The sequence below is a fragment of the Salvelinus sp. IW2-2015 genome, linkage group LG2, assembly GCF_002910315.2.
Source record: "Salvelinus sp. IW2-2015 linkage group LG2, ASM291031v2, whole genome shotgun sequence".
Lineage (NCBI taxonomy): Eukaryota > Metazoa > Chordata > Actinopteri > Salmoniformes > Salmonidae > Salvelinus > Salvelinus sp. IW2-2015.
The window spans coordinates 39,261,190-39,283,097 of record NC_036839.1 but is presented as its reverse complement, the minus strand read 5'-3'; the positions used below and the strand labels follow the sequence as shown (position 1 = coordinate 39,283,097).

The following is a 21,908-nucleotide window of genomic DNA, read 5'->3' as shown; positions in this document are numbered from 1 at the left end:
GAGGGCAACAATGAAAAAAACACAGTGGAACTGGCATCTAGGGTTCACCAGGAGTTGAGTTGAAGTTCTAGAGCCCTCACCATTGGTGTTGTATTTGTGTGAATGAATGTGATGACAGCTGCTGTGCTATACAGGGAAGCTAACACCCAGTCTTGTATTGGTAACGTGTGTTGTATCTGACACGGTGTAGTAGATTTCATATACATTGTGGATGAAGTTCCTCTCAGTAGGGTGTGGCTTTGAAGTAGTCTTCCAGGGGGATGAGTGACACCCCTCCGACCCAATCCTGGAGCCAGACCTGGGTCAGCTGCAGCTTCATAAAGAACCAGTTGTGTCCCGCTGGCCATTTCTTCATCACAGGGTGTCTGGAGGGAGAGGACGAGCAAGAGCATTATACTCACTAAACACGCAGACAGGTATGCTAAGTACAAAGGCTCACACACATTGCACATATGTAGAGACAATTGGACAGACACTCAAAACATGGTCAGGGAGGATGAGCAATTAGTGTGCCATGCGCACACACCTGGAGAACATGGCCTCCTTGGCAAACTCCACCTCCTCTGGGTCCACCTCCACCATCTTGCCTGTCAGAGTCAGTCTGGCACAGCGGGGTCCTCAGGATCATACATCTGCTGCCTGGGGAGACATAACATAATGTTGAACCATAACACAGACATACACGCAGCAAGCATTAATGTGCCACTTCAATGTAGTACTGGATGGGGACCCAAGAGCTCCCGAGTGGTGCAGCGGTCAAAGGCTCTGCATTTCAGTGCTAGAGGTGTCACTACAGACCCTGGTTCGATCCCGGGTTGTATCACAACCCAGTACACACTTTGTTCTACCTGCAGGAGTCTCCCTCTGCATCTGAGAAAGTGAGAGAGGCGAATGGGAAGCTTCTCAGGTCTGCTACAGTGTTGTCCATCAGGGTGACGTAGAAATAGAGGACTCCTGTACTGTTGTCCTTTGGGCCATCACTGACTGAGAAGATATTCCCAAAAAGAAGGCCCTTTATCTGTGGACACAAAATATTGTAATACACAGGCTATACATGGCTGTTATTTGAACACAACACATGATAGTACATGTTGAGTGATAATGTGCTTCATGGAGCAATTGTAATGTAGTACTGTACCAGGTCTTGAGTGGAGATGGTGGCGAGATGTCCTCAGTCGCTGTAGTGGGCCATGTATCTGACTGTCCTCGCCGTCTCCTGGTGTGGTGGAGGTGACGGGGCACTGGCGGGCGCTGTCATCTCCTCCATCCGATAGGAGAACACCCTGGACGCTGAGGACACGGGCGCTGCATCCTTGGTTTTCGATTTGACCCTTTCTTTGGGCTTCTCCGCACTATCTTGTAACACCGAGTGCGGATATGCCGGTTTCCAAAGCCCGCTGTTGTCCACTAGCACAACGGGGCGGCCTCCTCCTCGGACACGGCGTCGTTGGACGCGACAGCCCAAGAGTTCCTAAGAGTGTAGCTCTCACAAAGGCACAGTGTCGCGGCAAATAACACCAGGGAAAGATGGTATGGCTTCATAAAACTTTGAGAAGTTGTCTGTGTTTAGTGAATCATGTATGTGTGTTTTCGTAATGTAAGCAGAGAGCAATAGGCAGAGCCACTAGTTACACAAGGGGTAGACAAGAATTGCCACAGCGCCACCCCTTGGTACAGCACGTAATGACCGGGTGAATGTTGCCCTCCTTTCTCCATTTACATTTTCTGACATTCTGATATTCTCCCAGGCCAGACTAGTCATACATGCTGCTTTAAATGTGGTTTGACTCATTTTATATTTCTGTGCAGCTTTCTGTCTTTGAATAACCAAAATAGTTTTGAAATTAAATGCTTAAATAATAATTTGGTGGGTGATTATATTTGTCCTGTTGGAAATGTGTTTTTGCATATCCCGACTCCCCCTGGGACATCTTTGGGGAGTGGGATCACGGACAGGGTACTTTTAATGCTCTGTTTGTATAGTCAGCAAAAATACAATGACAGACAACTGTCTTATTGACAGAAAACACACMGAGACATCAACATTTATTACAGACAACTACTGTATCATAGAAATCATTTATTTCTGATGAAGCATTCGTAGATAATTCCAATAATATTATTTCCATCTCCAACATAAGCCCAGACTTTGGGAAAAAAATATGTTTGGATCAAAACTCCAAACATAAGAATTTATTGACAGGAAACCAATCAGCTTCATAGTTATCCCATACAAAAAAATGAAATACAAACATTGTTTTGCAAACACAGCATGTCTGTACATTCAAGGGAAGCATGTTTTGCCAATAGCTGTTGCTTCCAAAGTCTATTAAATTCCACTTCAATGAACTCAACATCTCCTTCAGTCTCTCTACATTCCCATCACTACCATTGTGGATGTTTCTCTCCCTCTGTCTCTCACAACTTACAATGGAGCTCTTGTCCAGAGCAATTAGTAATAAGTGCATTCAAATAAGGAACTCCCCCTTCTCTCTTTTTATCTCTCTATATTTACAGTACATATCCCCCCGACGCTCCCCCTCTTTCTTTCTTTCTTTCTTTCTTTCTCTTTCTTTCTTTCTTTCTCATTCTATCAGTCCATGGTCTTGTCATTCCAGGCCATTGACTTCCTCTTGGCCAGTTCCATCCAAGATGGCTGACCCCCGCTGTCAGAAATGGTCTGCAAGGGGGATGATGACGAAGGTGATGATGGAGACAATGAAGTTGGCATGTTTTTCCTCAGCCATTTGTTGTCTCGGTCTGCAAGTCTGCCTGCCACTATGGCTGGGCTCGATTCTAAGAGGGGAACACATAGAGAGGCTGTTATTATGACCATAGAAATGAATAGGACACTATCTTAATGGTTACTATAACATATAATTCAGTCATTATTTTAACCCATCCAATGTATTTAACATCGCTCTACCTGGCCTCCTGTCGAGTTTGGCATCTTTAGCGTCTCTGTGAGTAGTTGTGGCTTTGGGAGGAGCAGCCAATTCAGCCGTGGGCTGAGACTCAGGTGGGGTCCTGGTTCTCCTGAGCTCTACCTGTATTGGGGAGGAGTGAGAGTGAACTGAAACTCTATTTGATTAACACCTCTGTTCTCAGATGATGTGTGAGAGAAAGCAGGGATGTTACCTTGCTTCCAGCAGGGGGGGTCCACTCTGCCCGTTTCCCCAAAAAGGCTGCCGTCCCTCCCACAGTCAATGGCCTGTCCCGGTCCACCCTCTTCTCTGTTGACACAGCCGTCCCCTCACTATTCCTCTGGTCGCCAGGGACCTTCTCACCTCTCACTAGGAGTTGGACTGGGGTTGTTGTTGGAGCTAAGGCTGGTTTGGGCTGGGGGATAGGGTTGAGACCTTGTGCGCTCCAAGGGGGCTGGCTGGGTGTGGAGCGTGGGCTTGACGAGAGGGTAGATGGGGACGGTGGCTGAGTGGAAGTTGCACCCATTGGGGCGATCCGTAGTGTTATTTGGGCTTGGGTCTGTGGAGTGGAGCACAGGGTGGGCTGGTTTGCTCGCCGGCTGGACTGTGGGGTCACCTGAGACACGGAGCGTTGTGTAGACTGGGCTAGAGGTTGAGTAGCGATTGGTTGTGCTGCTCGAGTGTTGATTTGGTTGGACGTCTGTGTTGATGGTTTTGAGTTCTGTGTTGATTGTTGTGTCATTGTTTGTGGTTGTGTTGCGTTCTGTGTCTGTGGTGTTTTGGTGGTCTGCAGGTGTTTGGTGGTCTGTGTCACTGGTAGCTTTGTGGTCTGAGCCTGTGGTGGCGTTGTGGTCTGTGTCACTGGTAGTTTTATGGTCTGTGTGGGGGCTTGTGCTACTGTCTGTGGTGGTTGCACTGCATTCTGTGACTGCAGTAGTTTAGCAGTCAGGGGTTGCATTGTGGTCTGAGCCTGTGGTGGCATTGTCGTTTGTGGTTCTGTTGCATTCTGTCTCTGAGTTTGCATCACAATCCTAGCCAGTGACGGTGTGTGTGGTTGCGTTTTGGTCTGAGCCTGCGGTTGAGTTGGGGACTGCATGCCGGTGAACTCTCTGGGCAAACTGCTGGTGAAGAGCTGCTGGAGGCCCCTGGTCTTCCCCCATGCCATGCTCATCCACGATACGGCAGCCTGGGGTGCCGCCTGGGGGGCAGTCGGGGGGTTCTGAGGGGCTGAGGTGGTAGCCTGGGCTTCTATGGGTAGGACAGGCAGGGTTTGGTCCTCTTCAGGTGTAGCTGGGGTGGTTTGGGCCTCTTTAGGTGTAGCTGGGGTGGTTTGGGCCTCTTTGATGAGAGGCGAGGGGGTCGGCTGGGCGGGGGTTGCTGTATCTGAGGGAGGAAACTGGGTTAGACACATTCACATGATGAAACAACACTGGTGGTGTTTTAATGAACACAGTAACAGTCTATCATTCCAGTGTAGCCTGTCATTCTTATTCTAGTGCAGCATATCTCCTTCATTGGTTAACTGCCCTGATAACATAGAGATTGTATATTCTGTAGAAGTGTAGCTGGGGACAAAGTCCAGCACTGACATCCCTATCCAGTAAACGCATGACTTACAGTATATTATGTTTGTCATTTACCCACATGGCTGATGACTCATACATTTCAGAGAGTGGGTCTCACCTGCTTCTCTGAGGGAGCCAGCTCTTCCCCTGGAGGAATACAGTGTTGTGGGGGCATCCCAGTTGTTTGTATAGAGCTTTTTGGGCATGGAGTTAGCCCTGGTTGGAGGGGTGTCCCGAAGCCCCTCAAGCCTGGTGGGTTTTGAGGAGGGAGTATAAGGGGCAAGAAGGAGAGCGCCCACCTCCGCACTGTGACGCTTTATCTTGAGATCTGATTGGCTGGTGGTTGCCTCCGCCTGTACCCTCGGAGAGAGAGAGATGGAGCGAAGGTTCACGCCAAATGCAATTTTCCCATCTACCTCTGTCTCCTCCTTTGCTTCCACTGCATCCTCCACTCCCTCACCGCACTCCTCCTCCACCTCCTCCCCTTCTGAGACTTTCCCCCCCATATCGATGGCAGTCAACTCCTCTTCTTTGGGCTTGTCCCTCTCCCGCCTGCCCCTCTGCTGCTCCTGCCCCCTCTGGCTGGCGTTTGAGGGGGTCAACTTTACCTCTGTCCCCTCCTCCCTCCCCTCCCTCTTCTCCCCATCCCCAGCCTGCTCCACTACTACCAAGAAACCACCACTTCCCATCCTGGGTGTTTCTCGCCCCTTGGCTGAGTTGATGGAGAACAGGAAGGGCCTGGAGCCTGGCTTCGGAGCTCCTTCAGTGGACATTGGCTCTGCCTGACATGTGTCCTCCTGGCCTGCAGGTGGCTGTGTGGTACTCTGACCACCAGCCCTAGCCTCTGTCTTGCTCCTCAGAGAGGACGTTCTGAGAGTCACCACTGAGGTCAGGCTAGCTGTGGGCCTGGCAGAAAGGAGTGGTTCGTCTTTGGGGCTACCCTCGGTGCTGGGGGTAGAATTCGGTACCCCACTCTTGCTCAGGACGTCCCTCTTGGTTTGGGATGGGTCTGGGGGCTTGGGGTCTCCCAGGGACTGTTTCAGGGACTGTTGTTGTGGAGTGTATCTCAGGTCCTGCACTGTGGTCACAGATGAGGGCTGTGGCTGTTTAGCTCCAGGTAGCTGGCGGGTCACAGGGGAGACAACTGGAACCCCAGGATGGGGCTGCTCCTGTGGGGAGGGCTTGCAGGGGAGAGTGGTTTTTTGGGGGGACCCCTCAGCCTCTGTGGAACTCGACTTTAGGGGTGTCAGCTCTGGGGGTGCAGTGGGGGTGGTCGACCCCCCTTGTTGCGCCTTTGGGATCAGGGTAGAGTGACAGCGTAAATGTGTTCTCCTCCCGGTAATGGCAGGCCCTTCCTCTTCTTCAGTCAACGGTTGGTCAAAGTTGTTGAGACTCTCTGAGCGTGGTCTCGACTCAGTCTGGAGATAGAGAGAGAACGAGACAGATTCTGTCAGACCTGGGCCCTGACAGTAAATCTCAGTAAGACAAGATTAATGGTGTTCCAAAAAAGGTCCAGTTGCCAAGACCATGAATACAAAATTCCATCTAGACACCGTTGCCCTAGAGCACACAAAAAACTATACATACCTCAGCCTAAACATCAGCGTGACAGGTAACTTCCACAAAGCTGTAAACGATCTGAGAGACCACTGTGACTGACCCAAAATTAAGGAAATATTTGACTGTGCAGACTCAGTGAGCATAGCCTTGCTATTGAGAAAGGCCGCCAAAGGAAGACCTCGTGCACACTGCCCAAAAAATGTGGTGGAAACTGAGCTGCACTTCCTAACCTCCTGCCAAATGTATGACCATACCATTTCCCTCAGATTACACAAACCCACAAAGAATTCGAAAACAAATCCAATTTTGATAAACTCCCATGTCTATTGGGTGAAATACCGCAGTGTGCCATCACAGCAGTAAGATTTGTGACCTGTTTCCACAAGAAAAGGGCAACCAGTGAAGAACAAACACCATTGTAAATACAACCAATATGTATGTGTATTTATTTTCCTTTTTGTACTTCAACTATTTGCACATCATTAMAACACCGTACACCGTATATAGACATAATATGACATTTGAAATGTCTTTATTCTTTTGTGAGTGTAATGTTCACTATTTATTTCACTTTAGTTTATTATCTATTTCACTTGCTTTGGCAATGTAAACATATGTCTCCCATGCCAACTAAGCCCCTTAAATTGAGAGAGAGAGAGTGAGAGTATCACTAATACACTATACAGAAATACACTATGGAAAAAGAAGGAACAGCACGTCAGAAATCAGCTCAATGTATTTGAAGAATCAATAGACTCTAACCTTCTGGGAAAATTGGATAACACTAAACAAACAACAACAGGAAGAGTTATCTATAGAAAAAAGAGATGTATGGATAAACAACTTCTCCAATCTTTTTGGCACTATAACAAAGAACAAACAGCACAAACATATACATGATCAAATACAAATCTCAGGATCACATATTAAAATATACAGAGCACAAATTCCAATTGGCTATACTTAAACACTTTAACATCATCCTTAGCTATAGCATCTTCCCCAATATTTGGAACCAAGGACTGATAACGAAGGTTACGTATGTAACCACGGTTATGTGAGCTATATGGATCACTCCAATATATTGGTATCAGTCCCCGGCAGAGGGATACATCCAAGGTGAGGATTTACAGATTTACTCCCGTGTACACCTGTGTCACGGCTTGGGTTCGCCCCTATATATAGACCGCATGGCCGCGAAACATGTTCTCTACATCATTTTTGAGGCGCCTCTAGCGCCGTAGAGGATTGGAGTGATCCATATAGCTCACGTAACCGTGGTTACATACGTAACCTTCGTTATATTTCACTATATTGTATCACTCCAGGGAGGGACCTGGTCAGTCAGCGGTAAAATCCCAGCGAGGACCGAGACGCAGGGGCCATCAATGTGGAAGGAGGGCCCCGGCACAGTCCCCGGAAGGGGAGGTGATGCTGGAGGGAGGCCCAGACTCCCCTAACACTGCCGGGGGTTGTAAGCAGAACCTTCGGGAGGAATGAATGGTTGGGGCGGAGAGATATACTCCTCCCACCGGGGTCCATCCGGTGGCACTCAGAACTTACCGAAAAAGCATGGAGCTCACCCAACCTCTTCATGGAAGTAATCGCTACCAAGAAAGCCACCTTCATAGAGAGGTGTTTTGGGGAGGCAGACTCCAACTGTTTGAAAGGCGGCTTTGCCAAAGCTGCCAAGACCACATCCAGATCCCAGCTCGCCATTGAGTGGGTCCTAGCTGGATGCAGGCGACGAACCCCTTTCATAAACCTGGAGAACAAGGCGCCCCACCGGCCTGTCCATCCACCCCACATGGCAGGCAGATATAGCAGCCAAATACCCTCTCAGTGTAGAGGCTGCCAAACCCTCATCCAAGCCAGACTGAAGGTATTGGAGGACATACTGCACCCTGCATGACTCGTGCACAACCTCAACACCAGTGCACCAAAAGCAGAACAACCGCCAGTGCAACTGGTATGCTGCGGTTGTAGCCGGTGCCCTTGCGCTCTACATGGTGTTCATTATGCCCTCCTGTAGTCCTAACATGGACCATTGGTGCCGTTCAGCGGCCAAGCCCACAGACTGAGGCGGTGCAGTCTCGGACGCCACAGAGTTCCTCCGGCAGGTCGGGTGTCAGGGGCAGTTGTCAAGGTGTCCCAGACAACAGGGACAGGAGAAGGCTGAACCAGGGTCGTATGGGCCAGTATGGGGCACCCAGCAGCAGACGATGCTCCACCATCCTGGTCCTGTCCAGCACATCCTGGATCAGGGGAAAAAGAGGGGGGAATGCGTAAAGCTCCAGCCCTGGCCAATCGTGAGCCAGAGCTACCAAGCCCAGAGGCTCTGTTGGATCCGACATAGAGTACCACAGGGGGCAGTGTGCATTGATTAGGGAGGCAAACAGGTCCACCTGCGCCCTCCCAAACTTGTCCCACAGGTGCTGCACGACCTGGGGATGTAGGCTTCAGTCCCAAGATGGCGGGCCCTCCCTCGAGAGCATATGCGCTGCCACATTCAGGATGCCAGGTGCATGTGCTGCGTGTAGAGACGCTAGACGTCCCTGAGCCCAGAGAAGGAGCTCCCGTGTCATAAGATGGAGGCGGTGGGACCTCAGGCCACCCTGATGGTTGATGTAAGCCACCACTGTGGTGTTGTCCGTTCTCACCAGGACATGTCTTCCCTTCAGATGTGGAAGGAAATACCGCAGAGCCAGCAGTACAGCTCAGAACTCTAGTGTATTGATGTACCTGCTACTCCAAAGAGARAGGAGCGACAGCGCCACCTCAACAATGAGGCACTGTGTGGTCACCCGCAGCTGGCGGTGACGGTGGCGCTTCGGGTGCAGCCAGTGGGAGTTGAACCACTGCTGAAGAGGCCGGAGATGGAGCAGGCCCAGGGGAATCAGCAACGAGGCTGCCGTCAGCAAGCCCAACCGGCATTGGCAGGTCAGGGCGGATACCACCCGCCCCTGCCGAAAATGTTCGAGGCAAGATAAGATCGCCTGAACCCTTCTGGTGGGCAGGCGTGCTTTCATGAGGACTGAATCCCGTTCGCCCACCCTCTGCGTGGGCATCAGATGACTCTTCTTGTCATTTACAGTAATGCCCATCCCGCCGATGTGGGTCAGGAGCATGTCTCTGTCTGACACGACCTGGGTCCTGTTTGGGGTACCAATCAGCCAATCGTCCAGGTAATTGAGGATCAACAATCCTTGTGACGTGTTAGGTGCCAGGACAGCGTCCATGCACTTTGTGAAAGTGCAGGGTGCCAAGGAGAGGGTGGAGGGAAGAACCATGAATTCGTAAGCCGTCCCTTCGAAATCAAATCGGAGGTGCTGCAAATGAGCTGGGTGAACAGGAACATGGAAGTACGCATCCCTCAGGTCCAGCGTCACAAACCACATGTTGACAGCATGTGGAACCTAAGTACCCATTACGGTTGCGGAGGTCCAGAATCGGTCGAAACCCTCCGTTTCTTTTTGGGACCACAAAATAAGTGGAGTGAGACCCACCGAGCCGTTCTGATGTCTCGATCCTGCAGATGGCACCCTTGTCCAGGAGTGAGGAGATCTCCAGCCGCAGGGTTTTCTTCAGGGGGTCGGCCACTGTGGTGACATGAAGGCCCCTGAAGGACGGTGGCCAGAACTGTAATTGGAGATGGTAACCCTAACACCCAGGGGGTCTCCACACCCTCCTCACACTTTGCCCTTTGAGACCGGGAGAAGYGGCCGAGGCCGGGGAAGGGTGTGTTATGGGTCCTGCTGGGGCCCGCCTCTCCTCTGGCGCTCCGAGCGCCTGGGACCCCAAGGCACGTCCCTATGGCAGTGACGGATGACACCATCACACCTGTCACAATGGGAAGGCATAAGCTCAGCCAAGGTGGCATGGTGTCCATAGTYGGGTACTCCCGGAGGCCGAGTGACTTAACGCCCGCAACATAACTCCATGGTCTAGTCTCTGCTGTGAGTCGGAAGCTCCCCCTGGCAGAGGCCCAGCTCTCCTGCAAGGCCTCGCGGAACTCAGCAGAGATGGGGACAGATGGAGAGTCATCAAGCTTTTGACTCAATTTGGCATGAGGGTCTGCTATACAAATTGATGGAAAGTGGTGTTGGGGGAATAACATACGGCATTATAGAATCTATGTACACAAACAACAAGTGTGTGGTTARAATTGGCAAAAACACACACATTTCTTTCCACAGGGCCGTGGGGTGAGACAGGRATGCAGTTTAAGCCCCACCCACCCTCTTCAAGGTGGAAACTGAGCTGCACTTCCTAACCTCCTGCCAAATGTATGACCATATTAAAGACACATGTTTCCTTCAGAAACCCAATTTTGATCAACTCCCATATCTATTGGGGGAAATACCACAGTGTGCCGTCACAGCAGCAAGATCGTGACCTGTTACCACAAGAAAAGGGCAACCAGTGAAGAACAAACACCATTGTAAATACAACCCAAATTTATGTTTATTCATTTTCCCTTTTGTACTTTAACTATTTGCACATAATATGATATGACATTTGAAATGTCTTTATTCTTTTGGAACTTTTGTGAGTGTAATGTTTACTGTAAAATGTTTAAATTGTTTTTCATTTTTGTTTATCTATTTCACTTGCTTTGGCAATGTAAACATATGTTTCCCATGCCAATAAAGCCCTTAAATTGAAATTGAAATTCAGAGAGCAAGGGAGCGAGAAAGCGAGAGACTAATCATAGAGCAAGTGTATCCAGTTAGTATTTTGATTTTTCCTGAGCCTTCCTCTGTATGTGTGAGATCCAGAGGCAGAGCCCCATGTGGTGTTGGTATGCCCAGGCAGGACTTACAATGTTCAGCCTTTTGTTCTTGGCGCTGGCTCTCTGGTTCCTGGGTTTGATGGACATGCGGTGGCGGGCGGCAGAGTTATCCAGGCAGGGGGTGAACTGGGCTGGGGTGCTGAAGTCCAAGGCAGGGGAGGCAGGGGGGGCAGGGGAGAAGCCAGTTTGGGGGGCAGATGGGGTGGGGGGCACGGAGTTGGTAAGAGGAGGTTTGGGCACGGGGGAGAGGGGATGGGACGAGGGTTGGGAGCAGGCCTATGAACAAATAAAACACAGGATAAACATCTGGATCTATGACAACACATAGTTGAGATCAAGTGATAGAGTCAGTGACACTCAAACAGGAAAAGGTATAACCTGCACTTCCTTCTCACTTCCTGTTCCTGCTAAACTCAGAGAGCTATGGTGCCTGGGAGGAGCAGGGAACTGTGGAGGAAAAGGGAAGGGTTTGGGTGATGCACAATCGCTGATGAGGAATGAAATGTTCAACTACTGTATCTGCACTATTGGAATATGAACATAATTACTGACTCGATGAGAGAAAATTGAGGTATGGAGGGTTTGGAATTTGTTGAGGGTAGAGGTTGGAGATCGGATGGAGAGAGTGGCTGATACAGGTGGGTGATGGGCTCACCTTGTAAGATAACCCCCTGGGGGCTATGTTGTTGCCTATGGAGATTTCGGGGGGGCTGTGGGGCAGACCATCGTCCTCTGAGCTGCCCCCCAGGTCCTCGGGATGTTTAATTGGCAGAACCAGTGGGGGCGGGCCTAGATGCATGTTCTGCTGCAGCAGCTTCATCTGGCAAATCAGAAAAAATGCAGAAACTTCGCTTGAGATCTGCTTGGTAACCCATTGACATCAATTCCTAATTTACACAGAAGAATGAGGGTCTATGCCATGGGGGTCCAATCCGTTCAAAAAATATATATATACACTACCGGTCAAAAGTTTCAGAACACCTACTCATTCAAGGGTTTTCCTTTATTTTTACTATTTTCTACATTGTAGAATAATAGTGAAGACATCAAAACTAGGAAATAACACAAATGGAATCATGTAGTAACCAAAAAAGTGTTAAACAAATCAAAATATATTTTATATTTGAGATTCTTCAAATAGCCACCCTTTGCCTTGATGACAGCTTTGCACACTCTTGGTATTCTCTCAACCAGCTGCACCTGGAATGCTTTTCTAACAGTCTTGATGGAGTTCCCACAAATGCTGAGCACTTGTTGGCTGCTTTTCCTTCACTCTGTGGTCCAACTCATCCCAAACCATCTCAATTGGGTTGAGGTCGGTGATTGTAGAAGCCAGGTAATTTCATGCAGCACTCCATCACTCTCCTTCTTGGTCAAATAGCCCTTACACAGCCTGGAGGTGTGTTAGGTCATTGTCCTGTTGAAAAAAAAAATGATAGTCCCACTAAACTCAAACCAGATGGTATGGTGTATCGCTGCAGAATGCTGTGGTAGCCATGCTGGTTAAGTGTGCCTTGAATTGTAAATAAATCACTGACAGTGTCACCAGCAAAGCACACCCACACCATCACACCTCCTCCTCCATGCTTTACGGTGGGATCATCCGTTCACCTACTCTGCGTCTCACAAAGACACGGCGGTTGGAACCAAAAATCGCAAATTTGAACTCATCAGACCAAAGGGCAGATTTCCACTGGTCTAATGTCCATTGCTTGTGTTTCTTGGCACAAGTAATTATCTTCTACTTATTGGTGTCCTTTAGCAGTGGTTTCTTTGCAGCAATTAAACTATGAAGGCCTGATTCACACAGTCTCCTCTGAATGGTTGATGTTGAGATGTGTCTGTTACTTGAACTCTGTGAAGCATTTATTTGGGCTGCAATCTGAGGTGCAGTTAACTCTAATGAACTTATCCTCTGCAGCAGAGGTAACTCTGGGTCTTCCTTTGCTGTGGCGGTCCTCATAAGAGCCAGTTTCATAACAGCGCTTGATGGTTTTTGCGACTGCACTTGAAGAAACTTTAAAAGTTCTTGAAATTTTCCGGATTGACTGACCTTCATGTCTTACAAGTAATGATGGACTGTTGTTTCTCTTTGCTTATTTGAGCTGTTCTTGCCATAATATGGACATTGTCTTTTACCAAATAGGGCTATCTTCTGTATACCACCCCTACCTTGTCACAACACAACAGATTGGCTCAAACRCATTAAGGAAAGAAATTCCAAAAATGAACTTTTAACAAGGCACACCTGTTAATTAAAATGCATTCCAGGTGACTATCTCATGAAGCTGGTTGAGAGAATGCCAAGAGTGTGCAAAGCTGTAATCAAGGCAAAGGGTGGCTACTTTGAAGAATCTCAAATATAAAATATATTTGGAATTGTTTAACACTTTTTTGGTTAGTACATGATTCCACATGTGTTATTTCATAGTTTTGATGTCTTCACTATTACACGACAATGTAGTAAATAGTACAAATAAATAAAAACCTTGGAATGAGTAGGTGTGTCAACTTTTGACTGGTACTGTAGATATATATGGCTAAAACYAAATCAAAACTGTGTAGAAATTATAATGGACATACATTTATAAAGTTTATTGACTGTGTCCAGCTCGATAATCACCAAAATTAAAGCTAGAAAGTCAGGGAGTATCGAAAATTCCAAAAACGATGGATAGAGAACTATCTTTTGCTCATCTTGACGGCAAGAAAATATAACACATTTTCAGTGTGGCCTTCCTGACCTCGTTGAAGACCCCTGGGGCAAAATTAGTTTGACGCCCTGGTCAATGGGGTTTACTTTGAGGTGTGGGACTCCTTTTGAATGGGGTTTGGGCCTTTAGATGCATATGCAGGTTTCTAGATCCAGGGTTCTCCATGGAATGCAGACTCACCTGGAGTTCTTTGATCCTGCCTTGGACGTTCTCCTGGGATAGAACTCTGGGCTGCTCCGGACTAGACAGATCCTGGTCGGGCAGGAAGATACTGTCATGTGACAACGCTCGTGATCCCAAAACGCCTGAAAACCTGGTAGACGAGGGATGGAGAGAGGAGGGAATATGGATGTCATTGAATCAATGCTACATTTGTAAACACACATGCATTCACACACAGTGGTGTAAAGCAGTTAAGTAAAATACTTGAAAGTACTGCTTAAGTAGTTTTTGGGGGTATCTGTACTTTACTTTTAATATTTATATTTTTGACAACTTTTACTTTTACTCCACTAAATTCCTAAAGAAAATACAGTGCCTTCTAAAAGTATTAAGACCCCTTGACTTTTTCCACGTTTTATTACGTTACAGCCTTATTCTAAGACAAATCAAAAACAGGTTTTTAGAAATTGTTGCTAATTTATTAAAAATAAAAACTGAAATATCACATTTACATAAGTATTCGGACCCTTTACTCTGTACTTTGTGAAGCACCATTGTCAGCAATTACAACCTTGAGTCTTCTTGGGTATGACGCTAAAAGCTTGGTACACCTGTATTTGGGGAGTTTCTCCCGTTATTCTCTGCAGATCCTCTCAACCTCTGTCAGTTTGGATGGGGAGCTTTGCTAGACAGCTATTTTCAGGTCTCTCCAGAGATGTTCGATCGGGCAAGTCCGGGCTCTGGCTGTGCCACTCAAGGACATTCAGAGATTTATCCCGAAGCCACTCCTGCATTGTCTTGCCTGTATGCTTAGGGTCGTTGTCCTGTTGGAAGGTGAACCTTCGCCCCAGTCTGAGGTCCTGAGTGCTCTGGACCAGGTTTTCATTAAGGACCTCTCTGTTCTTTGCACCGTTCATCTTTGCCTCGATCCTAACTAGTCTCCCAGTCCCTGCCGCTGAAAAACACCCCCACAGCATGATGCTGCCACCACCATGCTTCACTGTAGGGATGGTGCCAGGTTTCCGACAGACATGACACTTGGCATTCAGGCCAAAGAGTTGAATATTGGTTTCATCAGACCAGAGAATCTTGATTCTCATGGTCTGAGAGTCTTTAGGTGCCTTTTGGTAAACTCCAAATGGGCTGTCATGTGCCAATTACTGAGGAGTGGCTTCCGTCTGGCCACTCTACCATAACGGCCTGATTTGTGGAGTGCTGCAGAGATGGTTGTCCTTCTGGAAGGTTCTCCCATCTCCACATTGGAACTCTAGAGCTCTTTCAGAGTGGCCATCGGGTTCTTGGTCACCTCCCTGACCAAGGCCCTTCTATCCCGATTGCTCAGTTTGGCCGGGTGGCCAGCTCTAGGATGAGTCTTGGTGGTTCCAAACTTCTTCCATTTAAGAGTTATGGCGGCCACTGTGTTCTTGGGTACCTTCAATGCTGCAGAAATGTTTTGGTACCCTTCTCCAGATCTGTGCCTCGACACAATCCTGTCTCGGGGCTCTACGGACAATTCCTTCGACCTCATGGCTTGGTTTTTGCTCTGACATTCACTGTCAACGGTGGGACCTTATATAGACAGGTGTGTGCCTTTCCAAATCATTTCCAATCAATTGACTTTAACACAGGTGGACTCCAATCAAGTTGTAGAAACATCTCAAGGATGATCAATGGAAACAGGATGCACCTGAGCTCAATTTCGAGTCTCATAGATAATGGTCTGAATACTTACGTAAATAATGTATTACACCAAAAAGTACATGTTACATTTAGAATGCTTGGTCAGGACAGCAATATCGACCAATTCACACACCTATCAATATAATACGTTGTCAGCCCTACTGCCTCTGAACTGGCAGACTCATTAAACACAAATACTGCATTTGTAAATTATGTCAGTGTCCCAGTCTGTTCGTAAATTAAAAAAATACAAACAACAAGAAAATTGTACAGTCTAATTAAGGAATTTGATGTGTAGCATTTCCTTTTACTTTTTACTTTTACTCAAGTATGACAATTGAGTATTTTTYCCACTTAAGTACATTTTAAAACCAGATACTTTTTAAACTTTTACTGGGTGACTTTTGCTTTTACTTACGTCATTTTCTATTAAGGTATCTTTACTTTTACTTAAGTATGACAATTTAGTACTTTTTCCACCACTGCACGCACACACACACCAACTCCCCCACGTACACACAGACTTACAGATTCTCGGCTGAGCCCAGCCCCTCCGCCTCAGTGACATCACTAGCAGACTGGCTGAACTTGGTCCTCCCAAACAGACGTATCTTAAGGGTCTTCAGTTTAGACTTCCTCTTTCCTAGGGGACACAGGTCATGACAGCCCGCATACAGATGAGTCTTTTTATAAATAATGGGGTCAATGTGTGACACTAACCAGGTTTCCATCCAGCCTTTTCATGCGAGTAAAGTAGCCTAAATCTTGAATAAAAAATGTCATGGAAACAGCACATATTTGTTTGAACTTTCCAAATGTCGACAAAACAAAATAAACTATACAAGTTGGGATCTTTTTGTGCTGGTAAAATGAATTATGCGAGAAATGTTGGTGGAAACGCTTTTATGCGCAAATATTGATATCACAACCATCATATCGAAGTAGACTTGGAGTCCCGCGGTGACATGTTGTGTGGTCCTCCCGCTACGACTCGTCGGGGAAAGCATACAGTTTATTAGGCTACAGATGAAAGAAATGACGATGAACTTCGCAGGGTAGGGAAAATAAAGGTGATACATTTAAATCTTAAAATGTGCCGATTTTATGAATATTGGATGTTTTATGAATATTAGCATGAAAATCTTTCACACATTGGATGGAAACCTGCCATTATCACTTCAAGAATAATGCATTTTTTGGGCCTTGCCAATGCATCGATATTCAAATGATTATTACATTCTAAAATATGTGAGAATAATGTGGACATTGCCTGACTAAATACACTGCTCAAAAAAATTAAGTGAACACTAAAATAACACATCCTAGATCTGAATGAATGAAATATTCTTATGAAATACTTTTTTCTTTACATAGTTGAATGTGCTGACAACAAAATCACACAAAAATTATCAATGGAAATCAAATTTATCAACCCATGGAGGTCTGGCTCAAAATTAAAGTGGAAAACCACACTACAGGCTGATCCAACTTTGATGTAATGTCCTTAAAACAATTCAAAATGAGGCTCAGTRGTGTGTGTGGCCTCCACGTGCCTGTATGACCTCCCTACAACGCCTGGGCATGCTCCTGATGAGGTGGCGGATGGTCTCCTGAGGGATCTCCTCCCAGACCTGGACTAAAGCATCCGCCAACTCCTGGACAGTCTGTGGTGCAACGTGGCGTTGGTGGATGGAGCGAGACATGATGTCCCAGATGTGCTCAATTGGATTCAGGTCTGGGGAACGGGCGGGCCAGTCCATAGCATCAATGCCTTCCTCTTGCAGGAWCTGCTGACACACTCCAGCCACATGAGGTCTAGCATTGTCTTGCATTAGGAGGAACCCAGGGCCAACCGCACCAGCATATGGTCTCACAAGGGGTCTGAGGATCTCATCTCGGTACCTAATGGCAGTCAGGCTACCTCTGACGAGCACATGGAGGGCTGTGCGGCCCCCCAAAGAAATGCCACCCCACACCATGACTGACCCACCGCCAAACCGGTCATGCTGGAGGTCTGTCACATGTGCTCAGTGTGAACCTGCTTTCATCTGTGAAGAGCACAGGGCGCCAGTGGCGAATTTGCCAATCTTGGTGTTCTCTGGCAAATGCCAAACGTCCTGCACGGTGTTGGGCTGTAAGCACAACCCCCACCTGTGTACGTCGGGCCCTCATACCACCCTCATGGAGTCTGTTTCTGACCGTTTGAGCAGACACATGCACATTTGTGACCTGCTGGAGGTCACTCCACCTGCTCCTCCTTGCACAAAGGCGGAGGTAGCGGTCCTGCTGCTGGGTTGTTGCCCTCCTACGGCCTCCTCCACGTCTCCTGATGTACTGGCCTGTCTCCTGGTAGCGCCTCCATGCTCTGGACACTACGCTGACAGACACAGCAAACCTTCTTGCCACAGCTCGCATTGATGTGCCATCCTGGATGAGCTGCACTACCTGAGCCACTTGTGTGGGTTGTAGACTCCGTCTCATGCTACCACTAGAGTGAAAGCACCGCCAGCATTCAAAAGTGACCAAAACATCAGCCAGGAAGCATAGGAACTGAGAAGTGGTCTGTGGTCACCACCTGCAGAACCACTCCTTTATTGGGGGTGTCTTGCTAATTGCCTATAATTTCCACCTGTTGTCTATTCCATTTGCACAACAGCATGTGAAATTTATTGTCAATCAGTGTTGCATCCTAAGTGGACAGTTTGATTTCACAGAAGTGTGATTGACTTGGAGTTACATTGTGTTGTTTAAGTGTTCCCTTTATTTTTTTGAGCAGTGTACTTTGGATGCATGGCGATTTTTCTGTAGCCTATGTGGCCTACGCAGGTCGACATCATAAAGTAATGAATAGCAGTAGCATTAATCTCACCATTTGAATCTCACTATTGCTGTTTTTATCATGAGAAAGTGACCGGTTCCCCTTTTAAATGGATGGATTTGTATGGAATGCCAAGTTGAAGCCAACATTAGGTGTCGTCCTAAAAATAACCGCAAAATTGTTTTACCGCAAAAGGGTAGTGCAACACCCTTCAATTGAAGCGGCAGGAAACAAATTAAAGTGGCCAAATCTCTGACAAAACTGATCAATTGACTACAATAATTACATTAACTTTTCAAGCACCAAATTGAGTAAAAGGTAGGCCTATTACAGGCCTAACCCACTCTAACCCATTAACACACTCTAACCCACACTAACACCCACTAACACACTCTAACCTACTCTAACACACACTTTAACCCACTCAAACCCCCATTCTAACCCCACTCTAACCCACTCTAACACACACTCTAACCCACTCTCACCCACTCTAACCCCCTGTAACCCACTCTAACACCCACTCTAAACACTCTAACCCATTAACACACTCTAACCCACTCTAACACATTCTAACACACTCTAACACACCATAACCCACTCTAACCCACTAACCCACTCTAACCCACACTAACACACTAATAGATGATTGACAGAGATAGGTACACACTTATTGTATACTAACTCAGCTTTCACATGGTCTCTAAACATCATGCACATTTTCCAGAGTGCCTCACCTCCGTCATCAAGGCTGCCCTCCCCATCTCCTGGGAAAGACTCCATCACTCCTTCCTTTCAACAACTGCAGGAGGAATAAAGAGAGTGAAAGAAAGGGATGAATAGATAAAACAATAAAGCATAGAGACAGACAGACCAACAGATGAAAGCAGATAGGGAGAGAAGCCAGCAGTCAGAGAAAGAGAGATGCAGATCTGTTGGAGCGAATGCTCTCACCCAATGGTCTCTGATCATGCTTTAGTCTCAGTGAACACGCTTCTACGCTGCACATGTATGAGTCTGATAACACACGCCTGAACAGAACACTATCTCACACCCCACCTGAGCACAAAGGTTTATTGGCACTAAGACTTTTACCTTGACCTAGTCGTGAAGGTGGGTTGAGAACACACTCCTTCTCCATAGGTACCTGGATGAGTCACTGTTTACAATTTACAGCAGATAGACAAATGGAACACCAAGATATATTAAGTTAACGTACGCACACACGCATGCATGAACGCACGCCCACAAACACACACCCAGGTAGCACACCGTCTCTGTGATCATTACAGCCATATAACCTGGCTCTKCCTTTGAAGTATTGAAGTCTACAGTACAGAGCTGCTGGTTGATGGCCAGAGGATGATAAGCCAGACAGCATGAGGCTGTGGAGCAACATGCAAAGTTCAGCCCGCTCCTGAGTCCCCCTTGAGACTTCGTCTTCATGAGTTGAGTTGACCTATGGGGCGGCAGGTAGCCTAGTGGTTAGATCGTTGGGCCAGTAACCGAAAGGTTGCTAGATTGAATCACCAAGCTGACAAGGTAAAAATCTGTCGTTCTGCCCCTGAACAAGGCAGTTAATCCACTGTTCCTAGGCCGTCATTGTAAATAAGAATTTGTTCTTAACTGACTTGCCTATTAAATAAAGGTTAAAAAAAATAAAGTCTAAAAACACACTGTTGCATAGTCCTAAGAAATGTGTCACCCTTAATATCCTTTAGGGCAGGGGTCTTCAACCGTGTTCCCGGAGAGCTATTCTTCTGTAGGTTTTCTTTTCAACCCCAGTTGTAACTAACCTGATTCAGTTTATCAACCAGCTAATTATTAAAATCTGGTGCCCTAGATTAGGGCTGCTTTAGGGAATAGGTTGCTATTGAAGACAGACTGGAAAACAGTGAACACCTCCACTGTAACAGCTGCTGCCTGCATACACTGTGTAAAATAGAGTTAGATTCAAATGTGGAACAACTAGCTAGCTATACAGGTGTAGGATCTTAATTTGACCAGTTTCTCAAAGCAGGAAAATAATCCTGCAACAACAGGAAATGTGAATTATTGTGTGTATTATAATTGTTTTACATTTTTTTAGGGGTTGATACATTTTTGGTTAGTGCAAATGAAGTTAACATGAAATGTTAAAGTGGAAATGACTAACCTTTGTAAACCTTGAATACACTACAAGTTTGCATTTCTGGGTGATCAAATTACATAAAATCCTATATCCGTATCACAAGGCTCCTGAGATAAAATGGTGTCTAAAGACACCATGCAGCTCCTCAGAGTGCCATCTAATGAGCCAGAGGAAAGCGGCACCAGAAACAGGTGATAATCTGCAAGATTATTGACATTGCATAGAGATCCCTGTACAATTTCACAGCCCCATAATCCCACAACAACAGATTAATCACCAATTTCCAATGTACCAGGCCCAGCGACACAAAATTTAGCTGAGACACAGTGTATAAACAAGCACTGTGTTCACACATTGATCAAATAAGCACACAGACACAYACAGAGAATGTAGGCTAATTGCAGACACAGTATTTACACAAATGATGTATATAATGTTCTACATTCTGTACAGTGTACATATTGTTGCATGTCAATTAGACACAGTAATCCAAAATCAATATGTTGCGACAACATAGTCTTGAAGCCAGTTTTCAAAAAGAAGTGCTTTGTATAATGCAYCTCCATCTAAAGGTTCTTATACTTAAAATAATGCTGCGTTGCTAAACCAATTCTGCCCAAGGACTAACATTCCTTGTGTTTACTAACCCAGTACTACCAGTCGCCCTTACTGCACTGTAGCTATCCCTCCCTCTCACCATCCCTCCCTTGGGGCATTGTGTTCCCCCTCTCAGCGGATTCTTTGTCCTTTCTTAAAAAACTCAGGCTTCTGTCCTCCACATCTGCTTTATTTTTATTTAACTAGGCAAGTCAGTTAAGAACAAATTCTTATTTACAATGATGGCCTCCCGGGGAACAATGGGTTAACTGCCTTGTTCAGGGGTAGAACGACAGACTTTTACCTTGTCAGCTTGGGAATCGATCTAGCAACCTTTCGGATACTGGACCAATGCTCTAACCACKAGGCTACCTGCCACCCCGAGGGAGGGAGAGACTGACAACAAGGACATAGTGAAAGGAGGAAGGGAGAATAAGAGAGAGAGAGGGAAGGAGCGAGACAATAAGGACATAGTGAAAGGAGGAAGGGAGAATAAGAGAGAGAGAGGGAAGGAGCGAGACAATAAGGACAAAGTGAAAGGAGGAAGGGAGAATAAGAGAGAGAGAGGGAAGGAGCGAGACAATAAGGACATAGTGAAAGGTTTACTGTTAATTTGTATTGTTTATTTCACTTTTGTATAATATCTACCTCACTTGCTTTGGCAATGTTAACACATGTTTCCCATGCCAATAAAGCCCCTTGAATTGAATTGAATTGAATTGAGAGGGAGAGAAGGAGAGAGGGAGAGATAGATTATAGAGAAAAAGGTCCAGTCACCAGGAACACAAATTCCATCTAGACACCGTTGCCCTAGAGCACACAAAAAACTATACATACCTCGGCCTAAACATCAGCACCACAGGTAACTTCCACAAAGCTGTGAACGATCTGAGAGACAAGGCAAGAAGGGCCTTCTATGCCATCAAAAGGAACATAAATTTCAACATACCAATTAGGATCTGGCTAAA

At 46.7% G+C, this 21,908-nt stretch overlaps 1 protein-coding gene and 1 pseudogene across 2 annotated transcripts in view; both read right to left on the bottom strand.

Moving 5' to 3' along the window:
• Nucleotides 1–91: 91 nt before the first annotated feature.
• LOC111972530 (protein CREG2-like) lies at nt 92–1,654 on the bottom strand (annotated as a pseudogene).
• A 413-nt stretch (nt 1,655–2,067) lies between these two features.
• The window catches only part of cracdla (cracd like a), a 25,403-nt gene continuing 5,562 nt past the window's right edge, over nt 2,068–21,908 (bottom strand). Inside the window, exons 1-11 of one of the 2 annotated variants that reach the window (XM_023998638.1) lie at nt 19,167–19,235; nt 18,950–19,014; nt 15,926–16,040; nt 13,736–13,868; nt 11,497–11,661; nt 11,220–11,288; nt 10,872–11,117; nt 4,608–5,907; nt 3,139–4,307; nt 2,927–3,047; nt 2,068–2,796 (exon numbers count right to left, since the gene is read on the bottom strand). In XM_023998638.1, the coding sequence (XP_023854406.1) occupies nt 2,594–2,796; nt 2,927–3,047; nt 3,139–4,307; nt 4,608–5,907; nt 10,872–11,117; nt 11,220–11,288; nt 11,497–11,661; nt 13,736–13,868; nt 15,926–16,040; nt 18,950–18,995 (3,567 nt within the window). In that variant the 5' untranslated portion in view covers nt 18,996–19,014; nt 19,167–19,235 and the 3' untranslated portion in view covers nt 2,068–2,593. Of the gene's footprint in view, nt 2,797–2,926; nt 3,048–3,138; nt 4,308–4,607; nt 5,908–10,871; nt 11,118–11,219; nt 11,289–11,496; nt 11,662–13,735; nt 13,869–15,925; nt 16,041–18,949; nt 19,015–19,166; nt 19,236–21,908 lie in introns of those variants that run through there. The other variant, XM_070448989.1, reaches the window with a different exon arrangement.